Source organism: Watersipora subatra, chromosome 1 (genome assembly GCF_963576615.1).
Source record: "Watersipora subatra chromosome 1, tzWatSuba1.1, whole genome shotgun sequence".
In the NCBI taxonomy this organism is placed as follows: Eukaryota; Metazoa; Bryozoa; class Gymnolaemata; order Cheilostomatida; family Watersiporidae; genus Watersipora; species Watersipora subatra.
In genome coordinates, this window is record NC_088708.1 from 16096039 (window position 1) to 16112833 (window position 16795).

The 16795-nt window shown below is 37.3% G+C and overlaps 2 protein-coding genes across 2 annotated transcripts; one reads left to right on the forward strand and one right to left on the reverse strand.

Annotated features, from left to right (window-relative positions):
• Window positions 1–1966: 1966 nt before the first annotated feature.
• LOC137404724 (syntaxin-12-like) lies at window positions 1967–8329 on the forward strand. The gene is made up of 5 exons (XM_068090978.1): window positions 1967–2042; window positions 2516–2724; window positions 5307–5379; window positions 6396–6475; window positions 8231–8329. The coding sequence occupies exons 1-5, from the start codon at window positions 1967–1969 to the stop codon at window positions 8327–8329; spliced, it is 537 nt and encodes a 178-aa protein (XP_067947079.1).
• Window positions 8116–16716, reverse strand: LOC137402240 (sodium-coupled neutral amino acid transporter 7-like). The gene is made up of 10 exons (XM_068088741.1): window positions 16635–16716; window positions 15567–15649; window positions 15258–15394; window positions 13895–14093; window positions 12091–12229; window positions 11697–11795; window positions 11128–11185; window positions 10580–10842; window positions 9181–9380; window positions 8116–8761 (listed from the first exon to the last, which is right to left on the reverse strand). The coding sequence occupies exons 2-10, from the start codon at window positions 15646–15648 to the stop codon at window positions 8580–8582; spliced, it is 1359 nt and encodes a 452-aa protein (XP_067944842.1). The 5' UTR covers window position 15649; window positions 16635–16716; the 3' UTR covers window positions 8116–8579.
• Between the last annotated feature and the right edge of the window lie 79 nt (window positions 16717–16795).

The following is a 16795-nucleotide window of genomic DNA, read 5'->3' on the forward strand; positions in this document are numbered from 1 at the left end:
TTATCAGAATCCATGATATTGTAAACATAAAAATGTGAGTAATAACTCTATGGATATTCTTTATATTTTGTCAAGTTTGGTTAAGTTCAGCTCTATCTTACATGTAATTGGAGAGCATTTGACGCTGGCCAACATAGCGCTCAAACTCTTCCCAGTCTTCCGTGGTTGGTACAAACTCTTCATCGTCTAATACTAATAATAATCATCTAATAATATTAATATGCTATTAACGATGATACCAGAAAATGACAATAACTATTTTATATAACATATCTATAAGTAAGTGGTGTTGCATTATGGGATTTGTTAGGCTCAGGCTATATTGGTGTCTGAGCTCAAGGCAGTACAGGTGGTCTTGGTAATTACGGTGAGTGCATAAAGCTGGATAAAGCTAGTGGGTAAAGCTAGTTGATTAGCTAGTGTAAGGCAGTATGGGGGAAGATATAAGAAAGTGTAACGAAAGACGGAGGCTCTTCTTCATCTTCACATCAGTACATGTGAGTACATTGATTTATACAACATGGCGCAGTTGACGAAGCTCTGATTTTTTTTGGTGCGTTATCATTAGCGAACATTTTTTTGGTTACGGGTTAGGTTTAACGGTTGATTAGACCATTTCACGGGCGTGCAGGTGAGGCGACGTGAGGTAGGGTGGTGTTGTGAAGTGTTGTAGCAGTGAAGCATCGGTGTTGGAGAGGTGTAGATATTTATTACGTGCTCGGAGGTGAGAATTACATTAAATTTATATGAGTGAGGTAGAGTAAATTTGAGGCGAGAGATATATCGTGTTGTGTAGGGATGGATAGTGGTTTTCCAAAGCTGGTGTTCGGTGAGCACGGTGATGGCTCGTGGGAACGATTTATAGATGAGATGAATTTGTGCATTGAGAGTGCTGTTGAGAGAAGAGTGCACAAAGGTGAAGGTGGCAATAGACGCCCTATTATGAGAGGTAGAGCTAGGTTAGTGCCACTATTGAGAGCTATTGGGCACAGTGGTAGAAAGGTATTGAGGAGTGCAGGGTTTAACATAGATGGTGCAAATTCTACTTATGAAGAGGCAGTGGAGGTTTTGCAGGATTATTATGGTAGACAAGAGAGTATGTTCGTAAAGGGGCATAAGTTTCTGACAGCTAGGCAGGCACTTGGAGAAACTGATAGAGAATATTTACAACGGGTAGAGAGTTTGAGCAGATATGCAGAGGTGGCTAATAATAATGATAGGGTAAGGTTTGCCCTTATAGTAGTGGTTAACGGGTTGAGAGATAGAGAAGTAAGTAGAGACTTGATGAAAAATGCCAATTTGACCTGGGTGATGTTGAATGAGGCATTAAGGGCTCGTGAGATGGCGAATCATTTAGACAGGTTTGTGAGAGCAGATAGTAGAAGTAGCGATTTGAAAAGTGAGAAAAAAAAGAGGTAGCAAGGGTATAAGAGTGCGACAGTCGTGCACAGTACCGGAGTAATGGTAGAGATAGAAGCTATGATTCAGCGGGTAGATCTTTTCCCAGAAGTAGCCCTAGGAGTAGTAGAAGGTATTGTGGTAATAGTAGTGAGGAGCATGATACCAGTAGGTCTGGAACAAGAGGCCGGGAGTATAACAAGGACAGTGACACTAGGAAGTACAGAGACGATCGCAGGGAGAGGCATGTCTCTAGATATAGAGCAAATAGTAGAGAAGGCAGTGAAGATAGAGTATGCTACAATTGCAAACGTAGTGGCCATGAGATGAGGAGTTGTCCCTCCATTAAATGTTTTTCTTGTGGAAGGCGAGGACATGTATCCCGTTATTGTAGGGATAAGGGAGGAGATGTAGGTTATGACAGACGAGGTAGCAGCAGGAGGCCAGGAGGTAGTCGGGATAATAGCTATGAGCGATATGGTAGCAGGGATAGTAGTAGGGAGAGGTACAGGGGCCGATAAAGCCCCGTGAGATGAGAGACAAATTGAGTAGGTACAGGGACAACAGTATGGATAGGTTTGAGGGGAAGAAGTATAAGGAGAGGTGCGAGACGAGTCGGTATGATGAAAGGTACCGGGATAATAGTAAGGGCAGAAGTGTTAGATTCTCTGGTTCGAGGGATAAATATGATGATGACAGTTGACTAGGCCATAGAATTGTGCAGTATTTAGAAGTTAATGGAGTAAATGTAGAGTTTACATTTAATACTGGGGCTGAGGTGTCTATAGTAACCGAGGCAACAGCCAATAAGTTGAACCTACGGTTAAAGAAACTGTCGACAGTTTTAGAAACTGCTGACGGTAGTGAGTTAAAAGTGGTTGGAAGTGTAATAGTTCATTTCGAAAGTAAAGACAGGCATATGGATGCTGAAGTTTATGTGGTGAAAGGATTGAGAACGAACTTCTTGGGCATAACTGAGTTGAAGCAGCTTAAATTATTTGCTGTTGTAAACGCGTTATGCGAAAGTAAGTTGGAGCATGTTAAGGAGTGTAGAAGTATTAAGCCAGGTAAGCCGTTTCATCGAGAGCCATTATTGCTGGGTCAAGTTTTGTTTCAGATGATGTCGAGTTGCAAAACCTGACAAATAAGTCCGACAGAAAGAGTGAAGTTAAGAAAGGTCATACAGGTCAAGATTGGTGGACTTGTAAAACCAAGGGAGTGAAGAGTAGCGAATACGTAGAAATTGGTAGTCAACGGGGGACAGCCCAAGGCACCAGAGATGTGCAAGTGTCTATGGGGTATGATAGAGAACACAGTCAGGATGAGGTAAGGGAAGGTGCTGAGAAAGTAGCTGAACCAGTGTCTGTATTGGAAAAGGTTTGCTGTTTTTTAGCCGAGGTATCCAGCAATGAAATGTTAGACAGAGAAGGTCATGAGAAAAAAGTAGCAGAGATTGAAAGAGAGGAAAGGGAGGTGCGGAGGAAGTCGAAGGAGAAATTGGCTAAGCTGAAAGCCAAACGAGAGACAGCAGTCATGGAGTTGGAAAATGTCAAGGCATTCAGGGTAGTGGTGCAGGAGTTAGCCGAGGTTCAGAGGAGAATTGCTGGTAGCAGACCTGCACTGGTTGCAGGTGAGGTCGAGCTAGATAGGTCTGGGCCTATGCCAACTCCCAGCTCTGTGGTGTCATCCCCTGTGCAGCCGGTTATGGCCCAGGTGGAGACCTCCCACAGGAAGCCTGTCGAGCCTGCCTCTTACTGGGGAGAGCGAGGTAAAGACGGAAGAGACGGAGATGAGGTTGAGGAGTCATTACTGACCCAACCAAAAGACTCCGGGCTAGTCAGGGTTGGTGGAAGTAGTGTTGGAGATGTTGGTGGAAGTAGTGTTGGTAGTGACAGTGGTCACGGTAAAAGTATTGGTAGCGGCGGAGGTCAGGGTGATGGAAAAGCCAGTGCAGACTGGCGATGGAGCTGGCAGTAGTGAGACGAGTACTTTAGACGGTGGCACAGGGTCAGACAAGCCAGAGGCATAGCCTATGGAGACTGCCCTAACGGAGTCGGGTAACGAGCAACACAAGTAGGGTACTGTAAGTTACTACGTCTGCTTGTTGGTAGTGATGGAGTGACCCAAAACAAAAAGAAAAAAAGAAAGGGCATGTTGTATTATGGGATTTGTTAGGCTCAGGCTATATTGGTGTCTGAGCTCAAGGCAATACAGGTGGTCTTGGTAATTACGGTGAGTGCATAAAGCTGGATAAAGCTAGTGGGTAAAGCTAGTAGATTATTTAGTGTAAGGCAGTATGGGGGAGGATATAAAAAAGTGTAACGAAAGACAGAGGCTCTTCTTTATCTTCACATCAGTACATGTGAGTACATTGATTTATACAACAAGTGGGGTTAAGAAATTTGGTGAAATTAATCGTGAAACTTATAACATTATTTTATAAATTATAGATTAATATATTACGTTTTACAGATAGATATGCAGTATGAATTAGTTTTGTTATTATAATAAGAATAATACACGTAATTAAAAAGATAAATTACTAATAATATCATATTACAATTAAATGACATTGATATTGTAATATTAAATATAGATTAATACAGTAGTATTAGGAGAATACTAGAAAATAACCCGAGTTACTAATACAAGTAGTTCATAAAATAAATTACTCACGTACTTTGGTGACATGTGGAGTATGCAAACCAGTTAGAAAACATGTCGTCTTTGAAATGGCGAAAACAAAGGTAAGAGTAAGCAGGCGAATAAATAAAGTTTGTCACATCCAGCTTCACCCAGTTGCTCCACGCCCGGTGAAGGTCTGGTCTTTTCTCTGCTCTTGGCCAAGAAAAAAGGTGCTTCTCAGTTTGGCAGCTGCACAAACACGATGTGGCGCGTTAGACATGACGAGTTGAAATTAACAAGTTTAATACGAGAAAGCGTGTCCGCTATTTGCGAAAGATCAAACTAGAACTGAAACTAACATTATCTGATCATGTGACTTACAATTCCCGCCATATGGCGCGAACAATTTCTACAGCATTTTTCGACATCACAGCGAACCAAAAGGCTCATCATGTTTATCAAAGGATGATGTGCAATCGTTCAAGCTAAGATTAAAAAATTAAACATATTTTTATGGTAGGTTTTGAGATATCAGTGCTCAAAGTTGCAGCATTACAATGCCGATAAAATAGAAGCGTAAAAACAATAGACATGGTTTTTATTGCAAGCGTAAAGTATATTTGTGAAAATATTTCGACAAATAAGGTTGCAAGAAAGTGTAAACAAAAACCATCTCGCACAACTACGTCACATTTTAATCGTTTTGGAAAACGAATCCAAACTACAGCAGTCTTGTATGGCTGCGATTTTCTGTTTGTTTTTTAGCTTTTAAGAGCTTGTAATCACATTTCCACATATTTGGCACTTACACCACAACAGAGTAAGACATGGTGAATCTTTTGATACTAAATAACTGTAATGTGAATTTTGTTGCAAGTCAACCTTTAAGTAATAATAGCTAAGGTATATAATTTTGTTGCTTTTAATGATGACTAAGAACCCAAGTATGCACCAGATGCAAATACCTGCATGGAGTAAATCGTATCTGTTTTTATTAACAAAGCGCTGAAGACTAAAACCAAAATGCTAATGAAAGTTGATTTAATAAGGCTTTTTTGAAGGAAAATTGATTTTACATGAAGGTTTTCTCTGAGTGAGCTCAGAAGTCGCATGTCGACACTTGAAGTAACTCAACTTATAAGTGTCTCAGTATAGAAATACTAAAATCAAATCTTACTAAACTGTTGTGTAATCTCACAACATTAATAGCTCTGTTAGACTATACAGCAGATGTAAGCTTCATTTGTAAAGATGATTTATACATGATCCATATTCTAATGTAGAGTGATGTACTGGATGTAAATGAGATTTTCAAGCAGATAGGAACACTGGTTCAGGTACAAGGAGATCTCGTAGGTGAGTGGATGCAGTTGTCTGTCCAATGTTTCGACCAATGCTGCATTTGATATGCTTATCGTGAAGCGCATGATTTCATACATACATATTTGATACAATCAATCGTTTACGTATTATGTTAATCCATATCAGTAATTGCATCATATGTTGAAACTGTCATAATGCATGTTCAAGCAAATATTTTTTGCAGGAGTACAGTACCTTGTATTTGGTCGGTTAGTTTGTTTTACACCTCCAAAAACTAATGATGATCATTTCGGATATTTACATACAGTATTAAAGCAAATGTATTGGATAAAGGTGTGTGAAAAACCAATTGTGAAAAATAAATAATCTGTTAGAAACTAAATGTAATATAATAAATAAATATAATTCATCCTTATGTTACATAGCCTTGGCATTATCAAAGACTGGCTGTGCCTAAGTTGAGGCCCTGATGTGGATGCTGTCCTAGTCCAGCTTAGACATTGTGAACTCTGAATTAAAATTACCGTACTTACATTTTTATATTTTACATTTTAAAGCTTTATCTTTCATTAACACGACTGGCTTCTGTTCATTTTCACTTCAGGTTTTATTTCTTCACATTGCTTTTACTTTTTTCCTCACGACAACTACTAGAGAAAGTCATCTGAAGATCTGTTTTTATTGTTTGTTGTTTTAATTATACAAATACACTGCTTTCTTTTTTACTCGCACTAGTCTGTTTGAAACCCGTTATGTTAAAACCATGAAAGAAGTTATGGAGCACTAATCATAATTATATCAACAACGTAGAACCAAACTACATGAAGGAGATCTGCAGGCATACGTACTGATTTACAGAACTGATTTATGAGTATGTTGATTGCCTTGTGAATGTGACAAGCATTGAATTTGGTGATCTCTCTATGGTTGACAGGATGTATGAACAATATGGCCTCCCGTTTACTGTATTTGTAAGAGTTATGGCCTCCTTTATACCTGTAGAGCCTAGTTGTCAACCTCTTTAACTGAATTTTTTTTGTACCATACAGATCAGATAGAAACAAATCTTATCGGTGCAGACTATGTGGAAGAAGATGACGTTGAACTAGGTAAACCTGTCACATATCAGGTTAGTAAGTTGTGAAATGCTGGACTAGGTAAACCTGTCACATATCAGGTTAGTCAGTTGTGAAATGCTGGACTAGAGAGCTGTCACGTATCAGGTTAGTCAGTTGTGAAATGCTGGACTAGGTAAACCTGTCACATATCAGGTTAGTAAGTTGTGAAATGCTGGACTAGAGAGAGCTGTCACATATCAGGTTAGTCAGTTGTGAAATGCTGGACTAGAGAGCTGTCAAGTATCAGGTTAGTCAGTTGTGAAATGCTGGACTAGGTAAACCTGTCACATATCAGGTTAGTCAGTTGTGAAATGCTGGACTAGAGAGCTGTAACCTATCAGGTTAGTAAGTTGTGAAATGCTGGACTAGAGAGCTGTCACATATCAGGTTAGTAAGTTGTGTAATGCTAAACTAGAGAGAGAGCTGTCACATGCCAGGTTAGTAAGTTGTGAAGTGCTAGACTAGAAAGAGCTGTCACATATCAGGTTAGTAAGTTGTGTAATGCTAGACTAGGTAAATCAGTTGTGAAATGCTGGACTAGAGAGCTGTCAAGTATCAGGTTAGTCAGTTGTGAAATGCTGGACTAGGTAAACCTGTCACATATCAGGTTAGTCAGTTGTGAAGTGCTAGACTAGAAAGAGCTGTCACATATCAGGTTGGTAAGTTGTGTAATGCTAGACTAGGTAAATCAGTTGTGAAATGCTGGACTAGAGGTAGCTGTCAAGTATCAAGTTAGTCAGTTGTGTAATTCTGGACTAGTGAAAGGCCCAGCTAGTTAGCCAGTTAGCCAGTTGAATATGAACCCAGCTTGTGTTTATCTGTATCTCATCAAACATGACAAGAATTTTACAATGTTTATCACTTTGAAGCCTAACCTTGTACACACAATCAAGCCCCCTCATCCAAGACAGTACTAACAACTTTCAATTGACTGTGAAAGTACTTAGGATAGCACAACTCCTTCTGAACTGAATATCATATTAAAGCTCCAAGCTTGTAGAACTCAATCAAAAAACAGAAATTAAATACAGCTAATAGTTTTTTTCATGTTCTTTCAAAGATTTGATGTTGTAGAGGTAACAGTAGAAACATAGTGGTTGGTATAAACTGAGCCTGATAAAGTGTGTATATTTTTAAGAACAGAAAAACAAATAGTTTAATGTAAAGCTCTTGCTGCTGAGAAGAAGCTGTTTAATTTGATTTTTTAGTTAGATAACCTATTTTTTATCTTTATTGCAGAGAATTTCAATCAGTTTGTCATTAGAAAATAATGTCCTGACGGCAGCCATTTATTATTTCTTGGTCGGTTAAAAGTGCCTTTCGTGGGATCAAGTGGAAAAGTGCCTTCCGTGGGATCAAGTGGAAAAGTGCCTCCTGTGATTCGGTAATATCTCTAGAATTGGTAGTCTAATCAGCTGGAAACTTTCTCATTATACTGACAATATTTAGATTACAAAGCAATCAAAGTTTGGTGTTTCAACGTAAACCAGAAGTACAAAAAGAACTGCAGTCGTACCTCGACATACGAGCCTAATGCGTTCTGGGACTTGTGTTAATTTTGTCTTAAGTTGTTATTATCCATTTCTGTTTGATGCTTTTTGACTCAGTTCACTATAACCCTTAGCCAACTTTTTTCATGGTAAACCTTTCGTATGGTAACCTAATCATTCAGCCCATTCACAGATTGGATCAGAAATCTTTTGTTTTTATGGTTTAGGAGGTTTTTGGTTTGCTTTTGACCAGTCTAAATTTAATGTTTGTTGTAGAAATCGAGCCGGATAAAGCTGTTTATATTGGTCATCCTATGCCTGATAATTGCTGCTGTTATAGCCATTATTCTCGGGGTGGCTCTCTCCAAACATTAGTTGACATATCCTCACTCTGTGTATTCTATTTGAGAGTCAGAAGTGTAAAGATGGGTTGGTGCAGCTTGTTAAGTTAACCTTTTTAACACTTGCGTTTATGTGATGATGTTAGACTTGAGTATTTTATTATTTTATTTAACAATTTTATATGTAATCTTTAACTAAATTATGGAATAACAATAACTGTGTACATAACATTATGTATAAAACTGTAACAATAAAAGTCACTTGATATAAAAAATAGATAAAACTAACAGGTAGAGGTATTCTGAGGAGGCTTGCTGATGTCATCCATGATTGATTGGGTTGTGACTAAACCGAAGAGGAAAGCACCAAGAAACATGAAGCAAACTGCTGCCGTTATAAAGAATCTTTTCTTGAACAGTTTTGAGCTAGGAACATAGTCTAATGCAATCTTCATCAAACACATTCCTGCAACACAATAAAACATCACACAGATCTTAAAATATGTAGTATGGATAACAAGTAGATGTTTCCAAGCAGCTTAAAAAACCTGAACACTCACCACAATTTGTATTCGCTTTGTAACAATACCACCTGTATGGATGAATTTAACTGTGTGAATACAATACATGAGTTAAGTAAGACAAACATGACTGCGCGTGTCCCAACTGCACTTTCCTAGTGCAGTTGGGACACGCGCACATCTAGTGTTTCAAAGACATTTTAGTTCCCTTTCCTAACATTACAGATCTTTCCCTTAATATGGTGATGTATTTTATTAAATGATATTCACATTCCCACTTACCTCCTTCCGATTACCTGAAAATATCAGAACAGAGCCCTTTGCATAGTAAAAAAAGCACAGCTGAAAAATAAATGCTGCTTACCTGGGAAGAAAAAAATAAAAAGGGCAGCGAGACCTCCGAGCACGTCGATGACGATGGCTATGGTTGGTACGTAGATTGCTATGAGCAGGGTAGAAAGGAACCAGGTGACTGCAATGACACATCTTCGCTTAAATTCATGCACTGCTGCCATTTCATCTGTCAGCCTCCACACATACATCCAGAGCTTCTCTATCTCCACCCTGTCACGATAAAAAGAATGTCAGCCAGAAAGGGTGTTTGTAAAGAGTGATTAAAATCATGTGTTTATGTTTACTCAAGTAATAATAACTATATAATTTTGTTGCTTTTGGTGATGACAGAACCCAAGTATGCACCAGGTGCAAATACCATGGAGTAAATCAAATCTGTTTTTATTAACAAAGCGCTGGAGACAAACCTTTTTTGGAGCTTTCCTAAAACTCCAACAATTTCCTCTGTAACTCAAAAGTTACCAGGAATGGTTGAACAAGGTAGCGTATAGTACTCTGATAAAAACCACCGTTTATCACCACCGGCACATAAACTCTGTTGGACCAGATATAATAAACCATGCAAACTCGCAATCTCAGTGACTACCTGACAAGTAATTTTAAACCAACTAGGGCGAAGTACCCTTCCACTAAACGATGAATGACTATCTAGATCACGGGCTATGTAATCTATATATATATTTCTCAAAGCTGGTGTGTATCTATATATATATTTCTCAAAGTATGTCCGGGTGTCGTATGTCTGTCTGCATCCCGGCTATAGCTGTTATTAGAATAGCCTAGCTGGGCAGCAATGCTGACGCAATGTCATTGCCTACCGGCATTTGAAGCTTACTAACTAGGTTAGTGGAATTTTCCATTGGCAATGTGCCAGGCCACTTGGCAAAGGCCTGCCACTTGCTGGAGAGTTGCCTGCCAGCAAGTGATAAGCAAATCTCATCACTTCTCATTGTTTATAAGCTGATTTTTAATACCCGGGCAACGCCGGGACGCACAGCTAGTGTATGTATATATGTGTGTAGTTCCAGCTATAGTTATTAAAATCTTGAAATAAAGAATCAGTAAAGCAGAAGATTTGATCTCGGAACCTCCTGTTCACCAGTCCAACTGCCTTATTACCTATGCCACACAAACATGATAGATTTGCTAGGCAATATATGACACTATATGGGAGCAAATACGCTAGCTTTTGATCATGACGCAAAGTCATGACATAACGTCAGTATAAGCCATAGCTCTTATTAGTAAGCTTACTCAAATTTTTCATTGGCAATGTGCTAGGCTAATAGCAAGTGGTAGACAACTCTCATTACCTTTCATTGTTTATAAGCTGATTTTTAATACCCGGGCAACGCCGGGTAGCACAGCTAGTTTTTAAAATAAAGCAGATCTTAGAGGTATAAGCTGACCTGCCACAAAAGAGCAGTATGGGATAGGTAGTGTAGGTCTTAGCAGCAATCATCAGCACTGCAATAACAACATCAACTGACGGTGGATCATATGACAGAAGGATATCTGTGTTGACCGTGTTCCCGAATGTGTAGTAGCCGAGAGTGGCTGATACCGAATAGGCGAATAGACAAACACTGATTGCTATGAGCACGGTCTTGGCAAAGTTTTTTGTGTTCCTTCCTTTCATGCAGGAGTAGATGGGTATGATACTAACATGGCACTGAAACATAACATAAAACTTTTTCAAAATTTGAGTTGAGAAAAAAGTCACTAGCTGATATTCTTGATCTAGCAAAACAGATAGCTCATAATGGCTAGTAACATTCGAACTTCCCTCCACACTATTAACTGTCGTAGAAATCTAGATTCCACTAAATGCAATCGCATTGCTATCAAAGGATCACTAATCCTTAGTGGTTATTACAAATATTTAATAATGATATTTGCTAAAATTGTAAACTAATAAAAATGTCATGTATGAACAGTAACAAATAGTAAATCATACCTGGTAGCTGAAGCAAACTGTAGGAATGACTGTGAATATTTCTAGGAAAGACGTTGGCCTATCAAGCAAAACATACAAGGAATAGAAATACTCCCAATTGTAACCACAACAGAATAACTTTATATTCTGAGTGACCTTAAAATGTACCCTATCGGCTATCAACAATCAATAGTCTACAACTCATAATCGATAGCCTCATGCTCTATGATCTACCATCTATAGCTATATCCTATAATCTACATATAATCTATAGGATATAACCTAGAGTAAAAATCTACAACTTGTAATCTAGTTGATCACCTCTATTTCACGATAGCTTAACCATAAAATACAATTGATACACTTTTGATTTTATACAATATTCCATTAAATTAACAGTTAGAGTTTAAAAATTTATAGAAATGCGGAGAAGCATCTATATTTTATCAGTAATAAAGGATTGATAAAACTGGTCAAGCGATATCCTTGACAAGTGCAGACTGCAATGGCTGCTTTGAGCAGGCTTATCAATAATGCAAGAAGAATATTAATAATGATGCTAACCGTTGTTATAAAGAAGATGTACTTACCCATAACTGATAACAATCTCTGCTCTCTTATGCAGTGGGTCAGCAAAACGCACAATTATCATTATGATAACATATAAAACAGCAACCACGCCAGCGTAACTGTAATGGAGAAAAAATGAACTAGTTAAATAGCCCAACACGACCCTCAATTCCAAAAAAGTTGTCCACAAGTAGTTTTTTACATAAAATGAGTCAAACATCAGACTGCTTCAGTTATGCTTAATAAAAATTCTCACTTGAAGTTGTGGAGTTGTATACCCAATTTTTATAAGCAGACAACTTCTAAAATGAACAATAATGTAAGAGACTATCCTGACTGTAGGTGATGTAGCAAAGAGATACAGTAGTATGACAAGAGTATAAATGCTTTTACTAAGATATCTCACTGACTCACCTGGCGTATTTAAGAAAGTCTATTTTCTTTGAAAAACAGAGAGGAAGGATGAATAGAAAGGAAGTGACAGTGAGTGTGAATTTCTTGTTCATATACCATCTGTTGCAGAAATCATCTTCACTTGTTACAAATCGAAAGACTGCAACAAATAATTTAATTTGATATAAATTTGACAATTCTCACTGCCATCCTGGTGCTTATGGTAAAAAACTTCCACGAGAAATGTAAATGCTTCTCAACTGAAGCAAGCTTTAATTTATGGAACTAAACTAAACATATTATTGTTGAGAATTTCTATAACATGTTTTAAAGTGATAAATAATATCAACCAAAAAGTACATTTGCACTGTGGCCTACATGTTTATACTGCAACCACAATGTATACTAGTACTGTGACCTATATATTGCAACCGCAAAGTACACTTGAACGGCGACCTATATACTGAACCATAATGTATACTAGCACTGTGACCTATATATTGCAACCACAAAGTATACTTGTATGGTGACCTATATACTGCAATCAAAATGTACACTACATGTAGTACTGTGACCTATATATTGCAACTGCATGGTTTACTTCTATCTGCTCAATTCTGAAAATATGACAATATGACCACAGTGCTAAGATGTCAACATATAAACACCCAAGAGTGTAATTAGAGAAATGGTAGAGCTTCTGGTATAAAAATTAACTTATTTGTAGCCTGAGTGTGCAACTTTCCATGAAGGTTAAACTGTTTAAAAACTATGAGAAATACTACCTACTGTGAATAAGACACGCGTTTAAACCAAACTATTTAAAATTTTATACAATGTTAAAGAAAAATTAAGATTTAGCAAAACGCCTTGCGGCATGCATTTGCTAGAGTCAGCAACAGGATAAAAGAAAGGTCACGGGAGTAATACACATACAGGATGACTACGCATAGGATGCATCTGACCTGTCCCATGTTAATGAATTAATCGTGGAAAGTTCATGAACTCAGTGCAGATGCTGCTTGTACAAACAAGTGAATAACAATAAAATGATGTCGGGTTAGTTAACAATAGCTAGTAGTCTATGTACATCTATAAGGCAGCTGCAACTCTGTCAACAGGCATTACATTTGATATATGTTGATATATGTAATCTTTCAACTTACAAATAATTCATTTCTTATTTGTTATGTAAGTTGCTGACAGTGTGGAAGATTGCATAATCTGTTTGCATACCCTCCCAATTGATACCTAATGTACATGTATGTATATACATTATCTGTTGCCTAATAATGACACTCATAAAGTTAAATCTTCGTAGACATCCAATGATATTTTGGATGTAGACAGGAGTGTGCAATTCCCAACTTTTCTGTAGGATGCATGCATAGAATCAGCATGATGAAACACAACAATGTAAGAATCTACTAAAACTGATTGCTATAGCCAAATAAAATAGCTTATTAAATAGGCGTTATTTTCCAAAGGAAGGTTATGTTCTGCTTCATCCTTATCGATCACGAATAATTTGTGTCAAAGCATTAATTTAAATATATCTGCTGCTCGTTTTAAATGTTACTTGTTTTGTCTTAACTCTAGAATAAAAGTATAATGACCAGCAGAATGTAATAACCTTAAATATCAGGTCGAGTAAAAACTAAACTATGATCTATTTGTTACGCAGCGTGTGCTAAACCACCCGTCCTACTACCTATCTTAGTATCTGAACTGTATCTTAGTAACTCACTATTACCGCAGAGCTGATAATAGTGAGCATAGACTCTAAAGTCATCAGACAAGACATGACAAAGTGTAGACAACCTACACTGGGAAAGCTGGTCGCTGATCACTATGAGGAAGGTGATGCAGGTTCCATATGTGTAGATTATTATACAAATGGCACTGGCTACCTCTGTTGGTTTCCCGCATATACTCCTCATCGTTGAAGGAAATGTAGTAGACTGATTGAACTCGGAACAATACGCCAACAAGAACAAGGAGCCGACTATGAAAGCTATGAGAATCTATAAACGGATGACCAACATTTAGCATAACAAACATGCAAAAAGCTTCAGAGTTTGTGAAACAAAAACTTCTAATTTTCTTGTAATTAATGAACAAGTACCAGGGAGCTAAAACTAAGGTGTAGCTAGGGTGTCCTATGATTCGGAGTTTGAAAAAGCACCAGGGAGCTAAGGCTAGTGGCTAGTAGGGTGACCTATGGCTCAGAGTTTGAGCAAGCACAAAAGAGGTAAGGGTAAAGGCTTGGCTGACAAGAGTGACCTATGAACTGTGAGGTGACAAAGGAAGTTGGTATAGAATACTAGTGAAAAGTTGTGATGGGTGAATAAACAAGTTTGTGCTAGCAGCTGTCTGCAATTCACATACATAGTAACAAACAATTAATTATTACACTCCCCAAAATATAGAGCAGCCAGATTAACAGAGAAAATTTAGTGTGTAAGAATGCGCACCACAAGTTCCTTTTACCGTTCTCAAATGAGACCTCATACAAGTTAATTCTAGCCAAAATTCTGATATTACTGATATATCCCTGGCCAATCTATAATTTAAAAAATATAGTCATTAATCGAGCTGTACTCTTCACATAATACAAATGACAAATATAAAACAAATATTGTAAAGACAGTTATAGGTGTCAGACAGTTTGTTAACAATCTGTCTAATGATTATTGTGGGATAAAACTAGCTAATGATTATTGTGGGATAGAACTAGCTAATGATCATTGTGGGATACTGACGGCCAATAGAATACTATTGGCCGTCTTGTTGAGTTAACGATTAGTAAAAACTTTCTTAAAACATGAGAGTTATAATATAATACTTACTTTGCTTCTCACACTGCAAGCAAAATTGTTAGACCTTTGAATATTTATTACCTTACTTGCAGTAAGCTTGGCAATGTCTGGGATTTCGTTCATCTTTAACCATATAGCCAGCAGGTAGGTGTTTAAGTGGCTGGTTTTTAGGAACCAGATGAAGTTGTTAAACAAAATATATATGGTGATCTGACAGAAGGCGCGGAACACAGGCAATGACAAAGTAAGAATTATTATTGTAGAGCATATAATATATAATCATATTTTACTAATGGAAATGACCAACTTTGACTGATAATTATGTTCATAAAAGAACAACAGCTGTAGGCTTATGGAATGTAAACTTACTCCTTGGACAATAAGGGAGACCATCACACCGCCACTTATACTAAAAGCATAAGGAAACTCGAGAAGTCCAGCTCCGAGAGCCGCATTTATCACTATAAAGATAGAGGCGTACCATGTGGTGGTCCCGGCGCTATTTTCTGCAACAATAAGTATGATGGATTTATTTTACACCCAAAACTAATGCTTGATAGTGCTGCTATCACAGACATGAAATGTGAGGTTTGGCAAAACAACGATATTGAAAGCCATTCAAATGACAAACATAAAAAGCGCAACAAACTAAGGATTGTTCTGCAGACTGCTGCTTACCTCTCCTCTCATCCAGGGAAAGATTCTCACTCGTAACATCATTAATACTGTTTGGACCCAGAAGTGGCGCAGTCTCATCCATTCTAATAAAGATGAAACGTCTGTATGTTACTAGACAAGTATTTTGGCACAAATAAGTCTTTGATAACCTTTTGATTGCAGACTGGTAAAAGTTTTAGTTGTTTGTTGATTTATGTTCAGCATCATATTATCTTTCATCAGCGATGAATAGTGTGAATACAAAACAATGGAATTCATGCAAAATATTTAACTTTTTTGTATTTAAAACCTATGTAGTAGGTAATCAATACTGTCTGAAAACCTTTTAGCAATATAAGATGCAAAAAAGCTAAAGAAAAGAATTCCAGTGAACAATAATATTAAAGTTGAAAAATGTTATGTTTTTAAATTTAATTTTAGAGCTTTAAATAAAAAGATGAGTGTTTCCATGCATGATGTTTGAAGTTATCATTGCAGCAAAAAAGAGTATTGATCAAGTAGGAAGTATACATAAAACAACCTGATTAAATATTTAAGATTTACGAATTGTAACAACGTAGAACAAACAGTTGATCTATGTAATCATCCTACAAAAATATAGGCTAAGGTGTCAACATCACAAACAATAAAAAAAGTCACTGGCTATTACAAAATCCGACTAAACGTTGAAAGAAACAAACACATCATGCATTCTATGTCTAGCTAATAATTATAAACATTAGTGATTAAAATAATCAAGAAAGAAACGACTAGCACAAAAAAATTTAATAGCTGTTGATTCGTTCAAGCCAAAACAGAAATAAATAAGCAGAAAAATCAGACTAATGAAAGTACTTTCTTTACATAAAAATTAGTTCAGTATTGCAGTAATATAAAATCGCAATGAAATGCAGCATCTTTATCAAAACTAAGCTTTGGATGAGTAACTCACCTAGAGTTATGTAAACATCCGGATTTTTAATTTACGTGACATGCAATCAATAGGGTCTAAGCCCTGTAACTAAATGATATTGAATGTTGCTTCAATTTCAAAACAAAAAAATTAAATGTAGCAAATAATCGGCTCACTTGTTATCTAAGTGTCTAGCGAGTAAATAAACTGTACTAAACACAGCGTTCCTGTTGCTTACGATACTAGCGCCATGTTCATTGCAGCAGTGGTAGTCGGTCACATGACTGGGCATGTGACTATAGATCTCGCCCGGTCGAAGTTTTCGATTTTTTGACTG